Genomic DNA, 20,634 nt, shown 5'->3' with positions numbered 1-20,634 from the left:
CTGCTGTATCTATCCCTTTTAAATTTCATCTTTATCAGATATTTCCTCTAATGCATGTGGCATGAATTCCTACTCAGGAACAGATCAATTGTTCTTCCCAAACCTGATATACCATACCTTCCATTTTCCATTTTGAGATTAGCCAAGAATTGATATTGAGCTAACTTTCCCATAATTTGAATCATTCACCTTTTCCTCTCTTTTGAAATTTGGTATTGCATTTGTTAAATGCCACACCATCTCTCCTATTCACCATAATTCCTGAAAAGATGATCAGCCAAACCAGTTATGCAATCATAGCTCTCTGTAATTCATCAGGATCAGTGACTTACATTTATAGATATTCTCATATAACGATAGCGTTGTTTCCTTGTGAGACATATTTGTCTGAATATCATTTTCCTTGGCTAAGAAAATAGAAATCAATAGGATTTGAGTAGTTCTACCTTCACTCTATTATAATAATCTCATATACAAATATAAATTGTATATATGACTATATAGCTGTATGTATATATGACTATATAATATATTGTATGACATATATTTATATACCCCGCAGTATATAAGACAACCTCACCACAAAAGATCACTGAGGGCTTGTGAACAACAATAACCCCTTCCTCTATTTTCCAAGGTCCCAACATACCCCTTCAAGAGCCAGGTGTCAGCCCTTTAAGGCAATTAGAGGCTAAACTAGCCACTACCTGTAACAGCTACTTAAGTGACATTGAGAAAATTTCTACCACCACCCTCAAATCACTTTGGGTCTGAGGGAAGGCACCCCTTAGAGGAAAGGCTCAGTAAGAGCCCTCCCTGCCTTCTCCCTTTTCATTATGGGTGGGACAGAATTAGTAACATTAAATGATCAGACCTAGATGAATTGTAATCACTGTTATTACTACTGAATCTTTTCCCCCAAAAAACACCCATCTTCCAAGCTTCTCTATTTCTATCAATGACACCATCATCCTTCCAGGCATTCATGTTCTCACAATATCATAATTCATCTCCTCCTTTTCTTCTTCTAATATATCCAACCAGTTGTCAAATCTTGTGACCCCTACCTTAACATCTCCCATATATCTCCCCTCTCTCCGTTGCATAGCTATCAACCTAGTTCCAGCCTTCAATTATCCTATCTCCCAAACTATTGTAATAGCAATACCAATATTGGTTTCTCTGCCTCAGGGCTCTCTTCACAACAATCCATCTTCCATAGAGTTGAAGGTAGAAGAGTAAGAGCTTTATTGTACTCTTTAGTGTACTCTTTAGACAATACCTGGAATATTATTCCAGGCTGGGCTCCATAATTTCAAGGCATGGGGTGGGGGGGGGATACATAGAACATCAAAACAAATAGTCCCTTCTGTCAAGGAACTCACACTCTGATGTTGAAGACAGCATGCATAAAACTATGTACAGACAAAATATATACAGGACAGATGAGAGAAAATCTCCAGAGAGAAGGCAATAGCATTAAGGTGGATAAGGAAAAATTCTTGTAAAAGATAAAATTTTACCTAAGACTTAAAGAAAGCCAGGAAGCAGAGATGATGGAGAGAGTTCCAAGTATGGGGGACAACCAGTGGAAATGCACTGAATCAGGAGATGGAGTGTCTTGTTAGAGGAGCTCCAAGGAGACCAGTGTCACTGGATCATAAGGGAGTAAGGGGAAAGAAGACCAAAAGCCAGAAAGGTATAAGGGGATCGGATTATGAAAGGCTTAAGAGCCCAGTAGAGGATTTTCTAGGTGATCCTGGAGATAAGAAGCACTGGATTTTGTGGGGCGGCCAGGTAGCACAGCAAGTGAGAGCACCGGCTCCAGTGTTGAGAAGACCCGGAGATCGAATCCCGGGCTCAGACACTTAGCACCCACCCAGAAACACCTGGCCGTGTAATCTTGAGCAAGTTACTTAACCCTGATTGCTTAGGGGTGGCCAGGTGGCTCAGCGAGTAAGAGCACTGGCTCCAGTGTCGGGATGACCTGGATCAAATCCGGACTCAGATACTCAGCACCACACCCAGAAATAACTGGCCGTGTAACCTTGAGCAAGTTACTTAACCCCGATTGCTTAAAAAAAAAAAAAAAAGAATTTTGTTGAAGGTGAGGTGGGGTGGAGTAGGATGTGGTCATTTTGACAGCTTAGTGGAGGCTGAAATGCAGTGGGAAAAGATGTGTGCCATTAAGGTTGCGAACCCAAGCAGTAGACTAGAACTATTCCAGGTGTGAGGTGTCAGAGCCTGCATCAAGGTGATGGTGACATCAGAGGAGACAAGGGGGCATGAATGAGAGATATTACAAAGGTAGAAAGCATGGGACCCACCAACTGATTAAATGTGTGAGCAAGGAGGAAAGTAAGAAGCTTGAGGACAACATCTGTGTTGTGAGCCTGGGTCACTGGGCAGATGGTGGTACATTCCACAGTCATAGGAAAGTTAGGAAGAGGGAAGAGTAGGAAAATATGAGTTCCATTTTGGACATTTAGGGTTGTGTGGGATCACCAGTTTGAGATATCCAATAGGGACATGGAAATGCAAGACTGAAGGTCAACAGAAGAGACAGGGCTGAAAAAGCGATCTGAGAATGATTTTCAGAGATAATAATTCATTCCATGTGACCTCGTGAGATCACCAAGTGAAATAGTAGAGAGGGAGGAGAGAAGAACTTCAGGAAATGCCCACAGTTAGCAGGTATGACCAGGATAAAGATCCTGCAAAGCTGACTGAGAAAAAGTCGTCAGATAGGTAGAAATAGAACCAGGAGAAGAAACTGTCATGAAAACCTAGAGGCAAGGTAAGGAGAAAAGTATCATAGACTTCAGAGAATTCAAAAGGCATGAGCACTGAGTGGTAGATTAGTGCCGTAAGTGCCAGTGGTAGTGCCATTAGATTTGGCAGTTCAATGATTGTTAGTACTTTGAAAGGACCAGTTTCAGTTGAATTATACATTTGGAAACTAGATTGCAGGGAATTAAGAAGACAGCCAAAGAAGAGAATGGGAAGGCACTGATTGTAGATGACTTCCTCAAAGAGTTTAACCACAAAAGGGAATAGAAATATAGGACAGTAGCTAGTGTCCCTGGAAGTAATCAAAAGGAAGCTGGAACTCAAGGCTTATAGAAGGATCCCTCTATTCCACCATTGGGAGAGAAAGTTGTACTAAATGACATTAAGATTCTATTATGTTAAGTTCCATAATAAGTAAGGAGTAATGCAACTTTTTGCATCATTTTTAAGGTCTTCAGGCCACAGAAAATTCCACTAGCATGCAATTTTCATTCCTCTGGTAACATTTAATCAATAACTCTTCCTTTCCTCCCTTCCTCACAACCCCAGCCCCTTCCAGTGCAACTCACCTCTTCCTGTCCATTCATTTAGTTTAAAGATTTGGAGCATCTGTTTGCAGTAAATATACTCCAAGGTCTGCCCAAAACACTGAAAGCCTTGAAAATAATAAAAAGGAAAGATAGGATTTATCTTAGACCTTAGTGATATAAGACAAGCATTCTCCAACAGGACTGATTTTATTTGTGCCATGGTATTTTTTTTTGTCTTGATAGTTCTATGTTTTTGTGTAAAATAAAGATAAGTATCAGATGTTTGGGGCTAAGTATTGCCATTAGATTCTCCTATGATATTTTGCTCTATCACTAGAGAAACAGTTTATTTGGAATTGTAAAGGTCCTCACTCCTAAGGGGGGTCACAAGAGTCACCTCCAGAAAAATCAGAGAAGAATCTCATGACATCTACAATTCTCCTCTGGCAGTTCCTGTACTACTTAACCACCAGGGACAAGCTTGAGGATTCCCAAGATAACACAGGCACTGGTGGGGGGGGGGGGGAACAGAATACCTAAGATCCAATTCCTTGGGGCATCTCATTGCATTTTTAAACTCAAAATATTTCCTACTCTCTTTCTCTTTTTCCTACATAGACAACTCTAAATGTGTAGATCAAAGTCCCTTTAAGAATTTGTCCTTTTTAGACCTTCACATCTTGCAAAGATGTGACAAACTCATTTAAAGCTTTGAATTTTTGCATGGTCTCATTTATGAAAAGGTCAAGTGTAGAAATGAGAAATTCACAGAGATTGTGAACTTTCACAGGACATAGATTGTTTCTGTACCTATTCTCTACCTTTTCATTTACATGAACTCTCACTCAGACCTAGAATCACTCTCTGGTTTTCTCCTTGTCAGACACTTGCTCCATTGAGGTGCCCTTCCCTCATTCCCCTTTTCCAGCCCCCCTTTGTCTTACTCCATTAGAATGTTACCTTCTTGAAGGCAAGTGTTTTTTTTTTTTAATTTGCTTCTATTTATATTTGGGAAGCTAGGTGATACAGTGAATGGAGGATCAGGCATGGAATCCAGAAGACATTTCAAATTTGAACTCAGACATTTCCTAGTTGCGTGACCTTGGGCAAATCACTTAACCCTGTTTGGCTCAGCTTTTTCATATGTAAAATGAGCTGGAGAATGAAATAACAAACCATTCTAATATCTAGCTTTCCCAAGAAAACTCCAAATGAGAGTCAAAACGAGTTGGACATGACTGAAAACAACTAAAAATCAACATTTGCATTTCCAGCACTTAGCATATTTCCTAGCACTATCATCTATTTGTCTATCTATCCATCCATCCATCCATCCATCCATCCATCCATCCATCCATCCATCCACCCATCTATCCATCTATGTATGTATGTATGTATCTATCCATCTATCTGTCTATCTCTATCTATCCATCTATCCATCCATCCATCTATCTATCTATCTATATATCTATCTATCTATCTATATATATATATATATATATATATATATCCATCTATCTATCCATCCATCCACTCATATATCCATCTATCTATCCATCTATCCATCCATCTATCCATCTATTTATCTATCCATCTATCCATCCATCTGTCTATCTATCCATCTATCTATGATCTATCTATCTATCTTTCTATCTATCTATCTATCCATCTATCCATCCATCTACCCATCCATCCATCCGTCCATCCGTCCGTCCGTCCATCCATCCATCCATCCATCCATCCATCTATCTATCTATCTATCTATCTATCTATCTATCTATCTATCTATCTATCTATCATCTATCTATCTATCTATCTATCTATCTATCTATCTATCTATCTATCTATCTATCTCTCATATAGAAAAGACAGCCAAAGCCTGAGGAACCCTGAGTCCTGGAACTATTTGGTGACTACTGTGTAAATGACTATTGCCTGGTTTGTGCCCTAGCCTACAAAGATTTAAGAGTTGTAGAGTTAAAACTCTGAGGGGGTAGAGCTAAAGAAGCTTGTACTAATCATAGGTTAAGGGTTCATGCTCTTTCTGAAAGAACAGGACCTTAGCTGAGGATGTCAACAGAGCCAGCAGCAACAGGTAGTGGAGGTTAAGGGTAAGCAGCATCCAGTAATACAGTGTCCAGAGAAGGGTCTTTTGGAGATAGCAATACTAACGTCAGTGAGGATAGCACTTACACATGGGTGCTCACTTTGGTGCCACCAGTTGCAACCCAGAGTCAGTGTGGGTGTTCTATTTCACACATAGCCCAGGTGTATGAAGGAAGGGTAGTCTGTGGCACTGCTTTATTGGAGAGGTCCTAGTAGACTCTTCTTATACACACCTGGGCCATGCATGTGTAGCAGCAAGCACCCTAGCATACCCAGGATGGCTGCTAGCACAGGTTCTTTGACCTGCTTTTCTAAAGGAAAGCAACTCAAAATGGGTTAACAAGCTTACTTTAATCAAACTTTTATCATTTATCTGGTTCAGGGGAAAATGTCAGCACCTTGACTTTTTGTATTCAGAGAATACAAACAGAAGTTACAAGCAGACAAAAAAAATACAGACAGAAAAACAGACTGGCAGACAGGGCTTCCAGCTGTCTGACCATTGCATCCATACCTAGTTAGTTATCAGAGAGGGTAACACCAACATCTGGGTTTTCAAAGCCAGGGGGCTCAATGCCTGCCCAGAGTCTCATCTGGACAAATCACACAACTCTTCCCAAAGTGAGCCCCAAAGTAAAACCTCACATCATGGTATATATTGCCTTCTCCTGGGTCAGAGAATGTCACAAGTCTCTTGACCCAGTGCCCAATCATAAAGTAACAAGGTGTGGGCATTCCTGAAAAACAAGCTTCCCATCACAGGCACCATGTGACCACATTCAGCCTATTAGGGGGCAGAGTATATTTTCAAATCAGGGGAAATTTCTCAGATTTACTTAAGTCTATCAAGGGGCAGGGAAGATCTTCATATTCCTATTACCATTACAGCATGTTTCCCATATACATGCCTATATGTCTACTCTCTTTATGTATATGGGGTATTTGTTGTTTTTTAGTCATTTTCAGTCATTTCTGACTCTTCAAGACCCCTTTTGGGGTTTTCTTGGCAAAGATATTGAAGTGGTTTGCCATTTCCTTCTTCAGCTCATTTTGTAGATGAGGAAACTGAGGCAAATTTGGTTAAGTGACTTGCCTAGGATCATATAACTGTTAAGCATCTGAGGTCAGATTTGAACTCAGTTCTTCCTGACTCCAGGCTCAGCACTCTGTCCAGGCCACCTGGCTTCCATGTGTGGTGTACTTGTGAGAAAATATGCCTCAAGCTTAAGGGGGAGAGGTTTTATTACTGACTGTCTCACTATGGCATTTCAATAAATGCCTTTACTTAGAGCTAATCATGTAGCCTTTGATTGACTAGAGAGGTAAATAGCTTTCAGAAAGGGTCTCATGAATTATAGTTTTAGGAAAACAAACCCACACAATACATTGAACTTGAGGCACCTGACCTATAGGGAGTGTGGAGAAGCTCCAAAGGGAAATAACACAAGTAACAGTGGAATGCAGAGCTAATATTGATTCACTAAAGAAAAAAAACTACCTCTTGATGAGGAAGAAAAAGATTCAAAAGAACCTTCAAAAGCTCTGGAGAATTGTTAAGAAGAAAGCCAGTGATATCAGTGAAACAGAAGCACCACCCTGCCTCTGGGTTGCACCAAAAGTTAGCATCTGTAATTTAGTACTATCTGTAGCTTCCTTGTGTTGGCCTGTTTCTTTTCTTGAGACAAAAGTTTTCTTCATCTACAAGAAAATAGACTGTTCAAGATTTGAATTCTGATGAAAAGCTTTTTCTGTCTATCTACCACAAAAACACTACCACCAGTAACCACACACCAGTTCATTTCTGGCCAAAAATTGTTTTTAACATCCTCTAGACCTGAGCTTATGCTCAAATTTCTTTGAGGTAAGCCTAATGTGTTTTTGTCAACATAAGTAATATTATTTGCATGTGCATATTTTTGTCTGACCTAATTAAACAAATTAACAATTATGAAAAAAATAGGAAATGGATAAAAGAACAGACATTGTCATAGACCATTAGCATTTCATAAGGAATTTTAACTGATCTAAATCACTCACCACAGCAAAACCTATAAGCTCCATGAGTCAACGAGTATTTGATCTGGGAACATGAATGGTAGTCAAGGCAACATGGGGTCAGAATATAATCTCATGTTTTTGTATCTTACTAAGGAGGGATAGTGGGAAATTACAGACAGTATCAACTCATAAAATATAAAGAAGCAAGAGTGGAGGAATTAGGAAGCATGTTTGTAGGAAGCTTGATGAAAGACCCAACTAAGACAAATTCTTTCAAAGGTATTTAGTGATTAAGCTGGAATGAGAAGAATAAACATAAAAAAAACAATATCTATTTAAAAAATGTCTTTTGCAAACACTTTTCCATATTAATGGAATCACTCCATTTGGAATCTAACATCAAAGTGTACACTTTGTTTCATAAGGAAGTACTCTAAAAAGTCTTAGAAGAAGATTCTAAGCACAACGGGAGTTGATTGGAAAGATCCCCTCCCTTCTTATTATATATACGGGAATACAAATAAAAATCACACAGGATGAGAAAGCCCAAATGGATTGTGATGTGTTCAATGGAAAAAAATGCTCCTGCCATTGAAATTCATCCGTTGAAATCTATTAAATTGCAAATGTTTATTGTTTTGAATGGTGGTTCTAAATTGTAAGCATAGGCAGAAGGCCATTGATGGCTAGTAGTTCTAATCAGAAATCATTTTGTCTTAATGAGATTTTTAATATGACTGAAGATTCAAAATGACCTAAAAATTCTGATTAGAACTATCAGCTATATTATATCTGCTAAAAAAAAAGAGTTCTGACTGGAAAGCAATTTCAAAGTTAGTTTTGCAGCTATGTGATTACAGAGGTTTTATAGGATCCATAAACTGTCAACAACTACATTGCAGTTATTTCAAAATAGTAAATCAGAAGAATTTCACAATCATAGAATGAGAGAGTATGAAGGGACTCCAGAGGCCATGAAACACAAACTTCACTTCAACAAGAATCCCTTCTTTAGTATATCTGAACAAATGGTCATCCAGAATCTACCTGAAGACCCCTACATTAGATGAACCCACTATCTCCTTAGGAAACTGATTCCACTTGTAGATTTCTCTTATTGGTGGGAAGTTGTATTATACAGCCAATCAACAAACAAGTACTTGCATACCTCCTATATTCCAAGCACTAGGAATACAAATATAATAACTGAGCTTCTTATTATTTTTGCCCATTAGTTCTAGTTACATCTTCTGTGTCCAAAGAAACAAATATATAAAATATGTAGAGTACTTTGTAAACCTTAAAGCTCTATATAAATGCTAGCTATTATTATTTAAAGGCAACTAAAGGGCATAAGAATGGAGTTCTGGTCCTGGAATCAAAAAGATCTGAGTTCAGATTTGACCTCAGACACTGTGTGACTCTGGGTAAATCACTTAACCCATCTGCTTCAGTTTCCTCATCTGTAAAATGGTTAATAATAGCACCCACCTTCCTGGATATTGTGAAGACAAAATGGGATAATAATTGTAAAACGCTTTGTAAACCTTAGAGATCTTTGTAAATACTAGTCAATATTATTGTGATTGTTATTTTACATGAGAGACTTTCACATCCTTGAAGATACCTCTCCTGTCCCACCAAGACTTCTCTTATCCAATGTAAATATCCCTAGCTCCTTAGAGAGATCTTTGGGTGGCATGTCCTTTCTCCATCCTCTTCTGGACAAGTTCCAGCTATCCTAATATGTGCCCAGAATTGAATGCAATAATACCCTTCTTATTTCACACACTGTTAGAAGCAAGCCTACCTCCACCAGTACAAGAATAGCAAGACACAAATCTGTGAGCCTCTCTATTCTTAGTAGAGAGAGTATTAAGCAGAAATTAGACAGTCACATCAAGGATATCATAGGGAGAATTCATATTTATTCGTAGATGTTCTGTGAGGTCCTTTCCAACTTTCAGTTTCTTTATTTCTAAACCTTTATTGAGTATGCCATTTGTGTATCTAACAAACATGTGTTAGGTATTGACTTTGTGTAGAGCAAAGGGTGAAGTGCTGACTGAGTCATAAAGATGAGTGAGTTGTGATGCCTGCCCTCAATACTATGGCCTATCATTGTACCATATAGATGCCTACCCTTGAGAGGAGAATCCCTGTGGCAAAGAGGACATCATTGCTGTCAAATATTTGAAGAGCTGTCATGTGAAAGAACAACTAGACTTATGCCCTTTGGCCTCAAAAGTCAGAGCTAAGAATGGAGGATAGATGTTGTAGTGATATAGTTTTGGGCTGGATATAATAAAAGACAAAAACTTCCTAAAAATTAAAGCTGTTCAAAAGTTAAAAAAGAGAGATAGTATGTTTCAGCATTCCACAAAATTGAATCTCTGTTACTGCAACATAGTGCTTCCGTTCCAGTTTCATTATCTCTTTGCCACGCTCCTAATCCAATTCTTCCTTCTACTCAGGTGAGTTATAAAGTATGGCCTTACTATAAATTACCCCTAACAGCTGTTCTCCAAGTATGGTTCAAGAACCTCTGGGGACCCCCAAGAAAATTTTAGGTGGTCCACAAGATGAATACTATTTTCATTATAATACTGTAATTTTATTTTTAATATATTATATCATTATTATATTATATTAAGTATAAATAATTAAATAATATATCATATAATATTTTACATAAATATCAATAGATATAAACAATGACTCCATAATTTTTAACAATATAAAGGGGTCCTGAAACCAAAAAGTTTGAGAAGTACTACCATAAACAATATATGCAGTTTCTATATCCTCACATAAGCATGAATAGATGAATTTATCAATTAAAAATCATTTATTATTAACCCCTTACTATGTACCAAACATTGTGATAAGTTTTGGAGTGCCTCAAAGTACTTGTATTCTATATTTTTTGGATGCAATCAGGATTAAGTGGCTTGGCCAGGGTCATACAGCTAGTAAGTGTCTGCAGCCAGATTTTAACTGAGGTCCTCCTGACTTCTGGGGCACCTAGCTGTTCCCAAGAGCTTATATTCTAAAGAGGAAGATAAGTATGAGCAAGGGCATGCTGGCAAATATTTAACAACCCGCTCTCAAAAAGTGAAAATGTACTTAGGACACACTTAAACACAAGTTTAATCTTCAGTATTAACATTTTCTCTGACTCTGACCCCTTTCCATCTCTTGCCCTGTTCTGTCTTCAGAGCCATTGGGAACTAGATTAACACACCCTTTTGAGAAGCTATGATAGTTGATTTGATTGTAGTTTCAGAAAAAGAATCATGGAGATATGGGGTAGAGGGCATGTGCTCAGTGAAGCAGCTGGTGGAAAGATGAACAAGCAGCAAAATGAAGCAAGACTGAGTCCAAACCTAGATGTAATGACTGACCTGAGGCAACCACTAATCAGGACACGAGGGTCCCAGGATAGGATCCTGCGGTAAAACATTAAATTCTCTAGGACATGGAGCCTTATCTTGATGGCAGAATGAGAATATGGCCAGGGAATAAGAAGTTGGGTTAAGACCTGATCTAGATGTAATGAGTGCAATATGAGGAGCCACCAATCAGAGGAGTTAGGCTCCTCAACTAGAATGAAAGGAAGATAGAAAGACAGAGAGCTAGAGAAATAGATGATAGATAGATAGATAGGTAGATAGATAGATAGATAGATAGATAGATAGATAGATAGATAGATAGATAGATAGATAGATAGATAGATAGATGATACATACATACATACATACATAGACAGACAGATAATTTGTTCCTTGCTAGGGCATTCCATTCCTTGCCAAACATCAGTCCTTTAATGCTGTGTTTTAAACCTAGTCTATAAATCCAAATCCCATTTTCTCAATATTCAGATTAATTGAATAGTGTCAGGTACCTTTGTTAAGCATATAACGCATAATTATAAAGAAGCAAAATGGTGAATATCTAAAATTAAAGAACATGTGGAATTATTTGAAACTGCTTCATGCAAATCACAAACATTCCACAGAAGGGGTTAACCTGTTTTATGTTGTGGACTCCTTTGTCATACTAGCAAAACCAAAGGACCACTTCCCCCCCCCCAAAAAAAAATATATGTATATAATTGTGCTATAAGAAATGATGAGCAGGTGGATTTCAAAAAAAATCTGGAAAGACTTAGAGGAACTGATGCTAAGTGAAATGAGCAGGACCAGGAGAACATTATGCACAGAAACAGCTACATTGTTCAATGACTGACTTTGATAGACTTAGCTCTTCTCAACAATGCAAAGATCTCCACTTCCAATTCATGTAAAAGGGGACTCTGAACAAACTTTGGAGCTACATAACCCACAAAATGACACAGAGAAACTAATCTCCTGCTGGACATTTTGTATCAGCAAGCACCCCAGCGTCCCCAGGGTGGCTGCCAACACAGGTTCTTAGATCTGCTTTGTTAAAGGAAAGCAACTCAAAATGGGTTAACAAGCTTACTTTAATCAGTCAAACATATGTAGTTTACCTAGTTCAGGGGAAAAATATCAGCACCCTGAACCTCAGAGTATACAGACATAATTATCAAGACAGAGAAACAGATCAAGTACACAGGTTTCCAAACTCTCCAACCATTACATCCATACCAAATCAACATCTGGGGTTTTCAAAGCCGGGGGCTCTCAACAATGGCTTCCCAGAGTCTCATCTGATCAAATCACAGAAAACTTCTTAAAGTGAGCCCCAAAACAAAGCCTCAAATCAGGGTTTATATAGCCTTCTCCTGTCTCAGAGACTGTAACAACCTTCTGGACCCACTGGCCAATCAAAAAGTATCTACTGAAAAACAAGCCTCCCACCCCAGGCTCCAGGTGCACTTTAGCCTAGGAGCAGGAAAGATCTTTAAATTTGCATTTCCATTACACAGCTACGTTGTGCAATGACTGACTTTGATAGACTTAGCTCTTCTCAACAATGCAAAGATCTCCACCTCCAATTCATGTAAAAGGGGACTCTGAACAAACTTTGGAGCTACAGAACCCACAAAATGACACAGAGAAGCTAATCTGCTGAGGACAGCTGAGCAGGCCAGCAGGAATCAGCCAGCACAGAGCTCTGGGAGCCAACCACAGCCCTGCGCTAGCCAGAGGTTTTAACCCCAGGGCAGTCCTGACCAACCTCCAGCTGGAGGGACTCCAGATTACAGCAGCTGTGTCCCTTTCCAGATTTATCAACATATAGATGCTAAGGACAAAGTGAGAGGTCAATGCAGTGTGGACTTTGGGACCAGTAGTTGGGAGCACATTGGCTTTTGCCCGTGGGGTGAGAAGCCACTGAGGGCTGCAGCACAGCCACCTCCACGTGGTAGCTTCAGCTCCTGGCCTGAAGAGTGTAGGGGGACCAAGTGACTAATCTGAGGGGTAATTGTTCTTGCTTTAACCTGCTTGGATCTGGATTGAGGTCTAAGGTGGAGGTCCTGGGGTGGGTTACTAGCTTGCCAGAGTGTGTGGAGACTTCAGAGAGTGCACCCAACTAATACCTTTGGCAGCTGAGAAAACCCCAGTATTTGATACAAAGCTCCCTTGTTTGGTGGCAGAGTCCTACTGTGGCAAAAAGCCCAAAAGTCAAGTAATTGAGTGGCAATATGACCAGGCAAAGGAAACAAAACAAACAGAAGAATCCAAAATTAGACTGCTATTATGGGTACAAAAAGGATCAAAGCATGGAACAGGAGGAAGACAGTGAAGTCAGAACTCCTGCACCAAAAACTTCAAAGGAAAATACCATCTGGTTACAGGCCATAGAGGACCTTAAGAAGCAGATAAGAGAAGTGGAGGAAATATTGGGAAGAGAAATGAGAACGATGCAAGAAAATTATGAAATTAGAGTCAACAGGCTAACTGAGGAAAATAATGCCTTAAAAAATAGACTAACTCAAATGGCAAAAGAGGCTCAAAAAGGCAATGAGGAGAAGAATGCCTTAAAAATCCAAATTTGCCAGATGGAAAAAGAATCTCAAAAGCTCACTGAGGAGAATCATTCCTAAAGAATTAGATTGGAGCAAATGGAAGCTAATGACTTTATTAGAAATCAAGATGCTTTAAACAGATCCAAACAAATGAAAGAATAGAAGACAATGTGAAATATCTCATGGGAAAAACCACTGACCTGGAAAATAGATCCAGGAGAGAGAATTTAAAAATTATTGGACTACCTGAAAGCCAAGATCAAAGAAAGAATCTAGAAATCATCCTCCAAGAAATTCTCAAGGAAAACTGCCCTGATGTTTTAGAACCAGAGGGCAAAATAGAGGTTGAAAGAATCCACTGATCACCTACTGAAAAAGATCCCAAAAAGAAAACTCCTAGGAATATTATAGCCAGGTTCTGAAATTCCCAGATCAAGGAGAGAATATTACAAGCAGCCAGGAAGAAACAATTTGAATATTGTGGAAGCACAATCAGGATAACCCAGGATCTGGCAGCTTCTACACTGATGGATTGAAGGACTTGGAATATGGTATTCCAGAGGGGAAAGGAGCTGGGAATAAAACCAAGAATCACCTACCCAGCAAAACTGAGTATCATGTTTCAGGGAAAATATGGTCATTCTGTGGAATAGAGGACTTTCAAGCATTCTTGCTGAAAAAACCAGAGTTGAATAGAAAATTTGACATTCAGATACAAGAAGCAAGAGAAGCATGAGAAGGTAAACAGGGAAAAGAAATCATAAGGAACTTATCAAAATTGAGCTATTAACATTCCTACATGGAAAAAATGATAATTGTAACTCATGAAACTTTTCTTGGTATGAAAATAGTTGAAGGAAATAGAAATACACACACACATATATGTCTATATCAGAGGGTATATGGGCGTATGAATACATATGTGAATGTGTGTATAAATGTTTACAGGTATACATAGAGGGCACAGGACCAATTTAATAGAAAGGGATGATACTTAAAAGGTGAAATTAAGAGGTGAGAGAGGAATATAATGAGAGGAGATTGGAGAGACAGAATGAAGCAAACTATCTCATATAGAAGAGGCAAGGGAAAATGGTTACAATGGAGGGGAAGAACAGGAGGGCAAAAGGGAATGGGTCAACCTTATTCTCATTGAATTTGGCTCAGGGAGGGAATGAAATACACAGTAAATAGGGTATCTCACCCTACAGGAGAGTAGGGGGGAAGGGGATGAGAGGAGGAATGATAAAAGGGAGGGCAGGCTGGGGGGAAGGGAAATTGGAAGCACCCACTTTTGAAAAGGGACAGGATCAAAGTAGAGAATAGAACAAGTGGGATGTGGGATAGGAGGGAGGGAAATATAGTCAGTCTTTTATGATATATCTACTATGGTAATGTTTTGCATAGCTACACATGTACAACCTATACTGAATTGCGTATCTTCCCAGTAAGGGTGGGTGACAAGGGAGGAAGGGAATGAATGTGGATTTCAAAGTTTTAAAATCAAATGTTTAAATATATATACATATATATATACTATTATTAATACTATTTTACATGTAATTGGGAAATAAGATATACAGAAACTGGGGCATAGAGATGCACCATGGCCTACTGGCAAAGTCGAAGGGAGTATGGGAGAAGATATGGGAGAGAGCAGATTGAAGGAGAGGATATCCAGTGGGATCGCTATTTTGGGGCGGTGGGTAGGGGAAAAACGGGGAGAAAATTTGTAACTCAAAATCTGGTGGAAATGAATGATGTAAATCAGAAGCCAATAAAGCATTTGAAAATGGAAAAATAAAAAATAAAGAAAGAAGAAATTAAAAAAAAATAATGCAAAGATCTAAGACAACTCCAAAATACTCATGATGGAAAATGCTATCCACATCCAGAGAAAGAGCTTTGGAATTTGAATGCAAATGAAAGCATATTATTTGCTCTCCTTTTCTTTTTTTGTTTTGTTTTGTTTCTTCTTTCTCATATTTCCTGCCATTAGTTCTAATTCTTCTTTATATCATGAATAATGTGAAAATATATTCAATATGAATGTATAAGTAGAGCCTATATCATATTCATGCTATCTTGGAGAGGTGAAAGAAGACTGGGGTGGGGGGGGATTTAAAACTCAAACTTTTATGGAAATGAATGTTGAAAATTTAAAATTAATATATTAATTAATTATAAAAATATTATAAATGTATAAAATAGAATCCATTGAATTACAAAGGAAACTCAATATATTAAAATAGAGTTATCAAAGTATTTTCTTAAAATCCATGGATCACAGGTAAAGAACTTGTATTCTGTGCCCTAATAAAAATTATCATGAGTTTTGAGACCGAAAATTTTATTATCTAGTAATTAACTTTCTTGCTGAGTATTTCCAAACTTAGTTATGCTGGTCCTTCAAATAACAGGCACAGAATCTCTCACTAGGTCCATACTTGAAGCTTTTCTAACTTGGTAGGGTCTCAAAGAATTGGGGCTCTGTGTTCAGAGATACCAGCCAATGAACAAGAATTTATTAAGCACCTACTAGGTGACAAACACTTTGCTAGGTGACAAAAAAAATTGAAGGTCATTTTGATTTCACGATGAGACATCAACTTATTACTAGAATAGAGAGATAATGGTGGACATGATCATGAAAGTAAGAAGTTAGCAAACTCCCTTTTCTCTAAATCAGGGGTTAGCAAACTATGGTACACATTAACCATGCAAAAACAGGCAACAGGCTTCAGTTTGTGGACCCCTGCTCTAAATCATTCAAGGAACCATTCACTGTTGTCTTTAGATACCCATCATATTCCAAGTTTTGTTTTTATGATATAACCAAATAAGATTCCTCAGTATGCCTCACCATTTCATCTGTGGTGACAGCTAAGGTAGCCATTCAGATCATTGTTGGTCACTGTAATTAAAAAACCAAAATAATTGGCATGTTCAGTGACTGAAATCATGACTAACAATAATTGGCCTTCCAAATGACCAGAGAAGAAAAGACTCTAGAAGAGTCTTGTTAAAGAAGAGACTCAGCCAAGGGATCAGTCTTTTGTTGACTTCTCAGTTGTATCTTATGGATGAAACATGAATGACAACAAGAATGTTGGTTCTAAGAAGCAATCTCTTCAAAGTAATTGTCATAGTTTGACTGTAATCCCTATAGAAGAAATGGTCATTACTTAGATTACATTATATCAAATAATAGCTTTATTTTTTTTCCTTTTTAAACTTTCTTTTACTTTCTTTGCAGGGGCGGAATGGTTCAGACAAGTGAACAATATGAATTTGTTCATCATGCATTGAGTCTATATGAAAGTAGGCTCTCTGCAGAAGCTGTCCAGTGAAATGTTGAAGATTCAATTCAATGACAGTCTCTCAGGAGAATTCAATGTGTTGCCTACCAGTGGCTTCTTCCAGGTGATTCCTGGGATAGAAAACAACAATGGAGAGCTTGAAAGCCAGCCTGTGGTGTTGATTATGGAAGAACTGAAAAATTATGTAAAGATTATCAGACCTTGCCTGTATATGAATGTATTTGTAAGTTGCCCAAAAAATGATTTTTAAAGCAGGTACTATGTTAATGGGGTAATGGATTTCACATACATGTTCAAGAAGGATATTTTTCTGTCATGACTCTCTGCCATACAGACTGTATGTATGTAATTCTGCTGAAGTCAATTGACTACTGAAATATCCCCTGAAGAAATGATAATTGAGTGTATAGTTGCTTTAAAGTTTGTAAAAATTTGTCTTGTGAATGGACTGTCAGCTGTTAAACTGTACCTGTCTTAAGTGCTATTATTATAATTATTATGTGGTGAGCTCCTTCTCCAGCCACCAGAATCTTGCTGCTAAAGTTGCAAGTGAAAGACAATGGATTTTTCATAGAGAAGTACTCATTTTTGAAAAAAAAAACATCAAAAGCAGTAACTTTTATATGAAAATGTGTTCTTGATAATCTTATGTATTAAGTATGTATTTATAGTAGCTCCTATCAATCTATTACAGAGCACAATGTTTGTCATTTGGTGTGTGTGTGTGTGTATTAATTTATTATTCTATACTATTGTCTTAGAAGGCTGCTTCTGCTCCAAAGTTCAATCCAGTGTGTTTGTAAATTGTGAGTCCTTTTACTTTTAAAAAACTTTATAGATTCTGAAATACCAAGGGTTTTAAATACACATCAGTCTTTTACTAAGAGGGAATTTTTGAAAATGCTGTCTACCATAGCCTTTCTCTCTCTTCCTAATAAGTAATGGATGACCTTGGGAATAATGCAAACTGCTCTTCTGAAGGAGGCTGCTAGGGACAGTCCTTCCATTTCTATAGTGATCTCATCTTGAAGAGAAATATGGAGCAGCTGTAACTCTGTCCAGCAAGCACTCTGTGACTTGTTCAGTAAATATATGAGATATCAATGCAGTGATGATGTTGATTTTGCTTCATACTGCCAATAAACTCACTTGATATTAAATATTGAGTAAATCATTTACGTTCCTCCACCCCTCCCCAACCCCAAGAAAGAGACCATTTTCATTTTTAGAAGCATCGAGTGGGCAAATATCAAACATGACTTGTTTAGCTTCAATTTGACTGTTTCTAATTCTGTCTGTTAGAGTTTTCAATTGCCTAATGTGTCATTTTCAGAAGGGATAATGAACTAAAAAATAAGAACCAGTGCCACGTGATTCTTTTTTCCCTTGATAACTTGCTAGTCTATCATTATCCAAACAGTCCATATTGGTAGTTTTCTATCACTTGTCATAGGTCCTCATAAATGACATGGTTTGTGTTTATTCAGCAGAACCCACATCACCTGCAGAGATGTAATGTTAGATGAACATTCATGTAATCTGGGGAGATTATAGTCCTTTCCTTCATTAGCTCTTTAGGTAAAAGAGAACCCATCTGTCGAAATGACTTTGGGTGCAGTCAGTAGTTTGTCTACTCCTCGCGTCTGGATTTTTTTGTCTGCATAAAAAAGGGGATAGTCATAGTTCACTTCATTCTAAGGAAACAGACGAAAGGACAATCTGGTATAAAACTCCCCCAAACAATTGAATAGAAGGAAGTGCTCGTCACTGACTTTTCCCCCCCACCATGAAGGCACATTTCCTTCCTAGCCTTTGCTTCTCTTATCTGGGAGGATTTTTCTCCCCCCCAAAGTGAAGCATGAAGAGTTGTTAAGTCAAAAATGGAGCCTATATTTTACATGCTGATTTTTACCTGCATGATCTTTGGGAACTCAGGTAAGTGAAATTACTCTCCGAGTTTCAGAGGTATTTCTTCTACATCCAGCTGAGGGTGCCCTGGGCTTTTAAAAATGTCTGAAATGTGATGGAAATGGAGTCTGTTCTCTACGTTTTATCCAGGGACAATGAGGAAAGGGACTGAAAAGGGCCAAGTATGCCAGTCCTGTTTAGATTTCTTTGCAAAAGAAAATAAACCTTCTGCTTTAATTTCATATAAATTCTCTATCTCTCCCTGAAAGGCATGGTAATAACATACCAGTGTGCTAAAATATGTTGAGGAGGTATTGTTAATATTTATTAACATTCTGTAGTAAGTTCAATGTTTGGAGGACTTTTCTTAAGACCCAGCCACACTTAATTGTAAGAAACTTTAAAAGAACCCTTTAAAATATAATTAAAGGGAATGTAGTATTTATACTTCATTTGGGAAGGCTAGAGATTTGGCCAAAATGGGGGAGGAAGTACTGGGATAGGGAGGAAGAAAACATTGAAAATTGTTTTTGACTCTGAATCTATGTGCAAGTGTCTAATCTTAACTGCCCTGTTTTTTAAATAATTAGGGGGAAATGTTGATTTTTCTAATTCATATGAATTAGTGTTTTAGGGAATATAATCTAGAGGTTGTAAAAAAATAAGAGAAGCAGAAATGTGATTGAGAAATTAAAACATGCCATAAGAAAAACTATCCCTGGACTACTCAATAATTCATTAATTAACTAGGTTGCTGAGCCTTTGGGTAGCAGGCAAATCTGACAGAGTATTTTTCACTGCTCTCCTGACTCAATTTATATTAAAATAATTTTCAATGTAGTGATATGTGAATTGGGGGGAAAAGGTGCTTCTCTGGAGTGGGGGGGGGGAAGGATGAAGAGAGTAGTTGTCTTTAATGATAAAGGAACATGAATTTTCCAAAATTTGTATATACTGAATCAAACTACAGAGTCAATCTAAATTCCTTAGGTGATTTGCTTTTCTTTAAGTTTCATTTCATTATTGTGTTAGAAAAAAAAAACAAGACATTTTTTCTTTCCTTTTATGGTAATAAACTGGATAAAAGTAAAATAAAGGAGAGTTAATAAGGCTTTTTGATACTTTAAAATGACAGTTTTGTGAGTTTAAACCACTTCAGCTTATTCTAGTTATATGCACTAACACAAAAGGAATTTTTTTCTATTTTTTGTATTTTCATTTGGAGGGTTATGCATTATTTTAAGTGGGCCAAGCATTTATTATATTTTTATGAGATTTTTCCATCTTCTAGAGAGTTTTCAGATTGTCCATGTCCAGAAACAACAATGCCTTTTTGAAAGTAAGAGAGTATCTGTGGCCATGTGCAATGACACCAGTGAAAACCAACAGTGGATGTGGACAGAGGATGAAAAACTTCTCCATGTTAAATCTTCCCAGTGTTTGGGCATCTCCAACTCCTCAGCAACCCATTCTCGAGCTGCCATCTTCCTCAACTGCTCTCAGGCACCCACATGGACCTGCCATGAGAACAAAGGGTTCCTTGAGGTGACAAATTCCTCTTTCTTCCTCAAGAAACAAGGCAACAGGGTAGTGGTCAAGAAGGGCAGGACATACCTCCATAGCTGGATGAAAATAGATGTCAATGACAAGGGAGAATCTACCAATGAAAGCCTCTGCTTAAAGAAAGGTAAACTACTCCTTTATGGATGAATCTTGAAAGTTCTAGTAAATGTCTTTTTTAAATGCAAGAAAATTCTACAGGTTTTGATCTAATTAGTAGGAGATTTGTATTAACCAAGCTAATAATATTAAAGATAAGTCTTGGTTAAAGGTTTAATGGAGTCAGAATTTTCATGAATAGAGGCCAAAATTTTCTTTCATAAAAAGAACATATTTATATATGTGCACATATGTTTGTACATATATGTAAATGTCTGGATATAAATGAACCATGGCTAAAGGTCATCAACCATCAATGTGGCTGAGAAAGATAGACTTGTGTGTATGCATATACGCACAAAAGTTTGTG

At 37.8% G+C, this 20,634-nt stretch overlaps 2 protein-coding genes across 2 annotated transcripts in view; both read left to right on the top strand.

The window, feature by feature from the left end:
- Window positions 1–17,847, top strand: part of PTPRR (protein tyrosine phosphatase receptor type R) — a 380,321-nt gene extending 362,474 nt beyond the window's left edge. The window contains exon 14 of the mRNA XM_069081929.1: window positions 16,634–17,847. Within this exon, the coding sequence (XP_068938030.1) occupies window positions 16,634–16,727 (94 nt within the window). The 3' untranslated portion in view covers window positions 16,728–17,847. The remainder of the gene's footprint in view (window positions 1–16,633) is intronic.
- A 441-nt stretch (window positions 17,848–18,288) lies between these two features.
- Window positions 18,289–20,634, top strand: part of PTPRB (protein tyrosine phosphatase receptor type B) — a 156,599-nt gene continuing 154,253 nt past the window's right edge. Inside the window, exons 1-2 of the mRNA XM_069082158.1 lie at window positions 18,289–18,632; window positions 19,897–20,292. Coding sequence (XP_068938259.1) covers window positions 18,578–18,632; window positions 19,897–20,292 — 451 coding nt within the window. The 5' untranslated portion in view covers window positions 18,289–18,577. The remainder of the gene's footprint in view (window positions 18,633–19,896; window positions 20,293–20,634) is intronic.

This window comes from Petaurus breviceps, unplaced genomic scaffold (assembly GCF_028583685.1).
Source record: "Petaurus breviceps papuanus isolate PSGF00001 unplaced genomic scaffold, PetGlider_PUasm1.0 156, whole genome shotgun sequence".
Taxonomy (NCBI): domain Eukaryota; kingdom Metazoa; phylum Chordata; class Mammalia; order Diprotodontia; family Petauridae; genus Petaurus; species Petaurus breviceps.
Note: the sequence above shows the minus strand (reverse complement) of the source record. Positions and strands in the feature narration are given on the sequence as shown.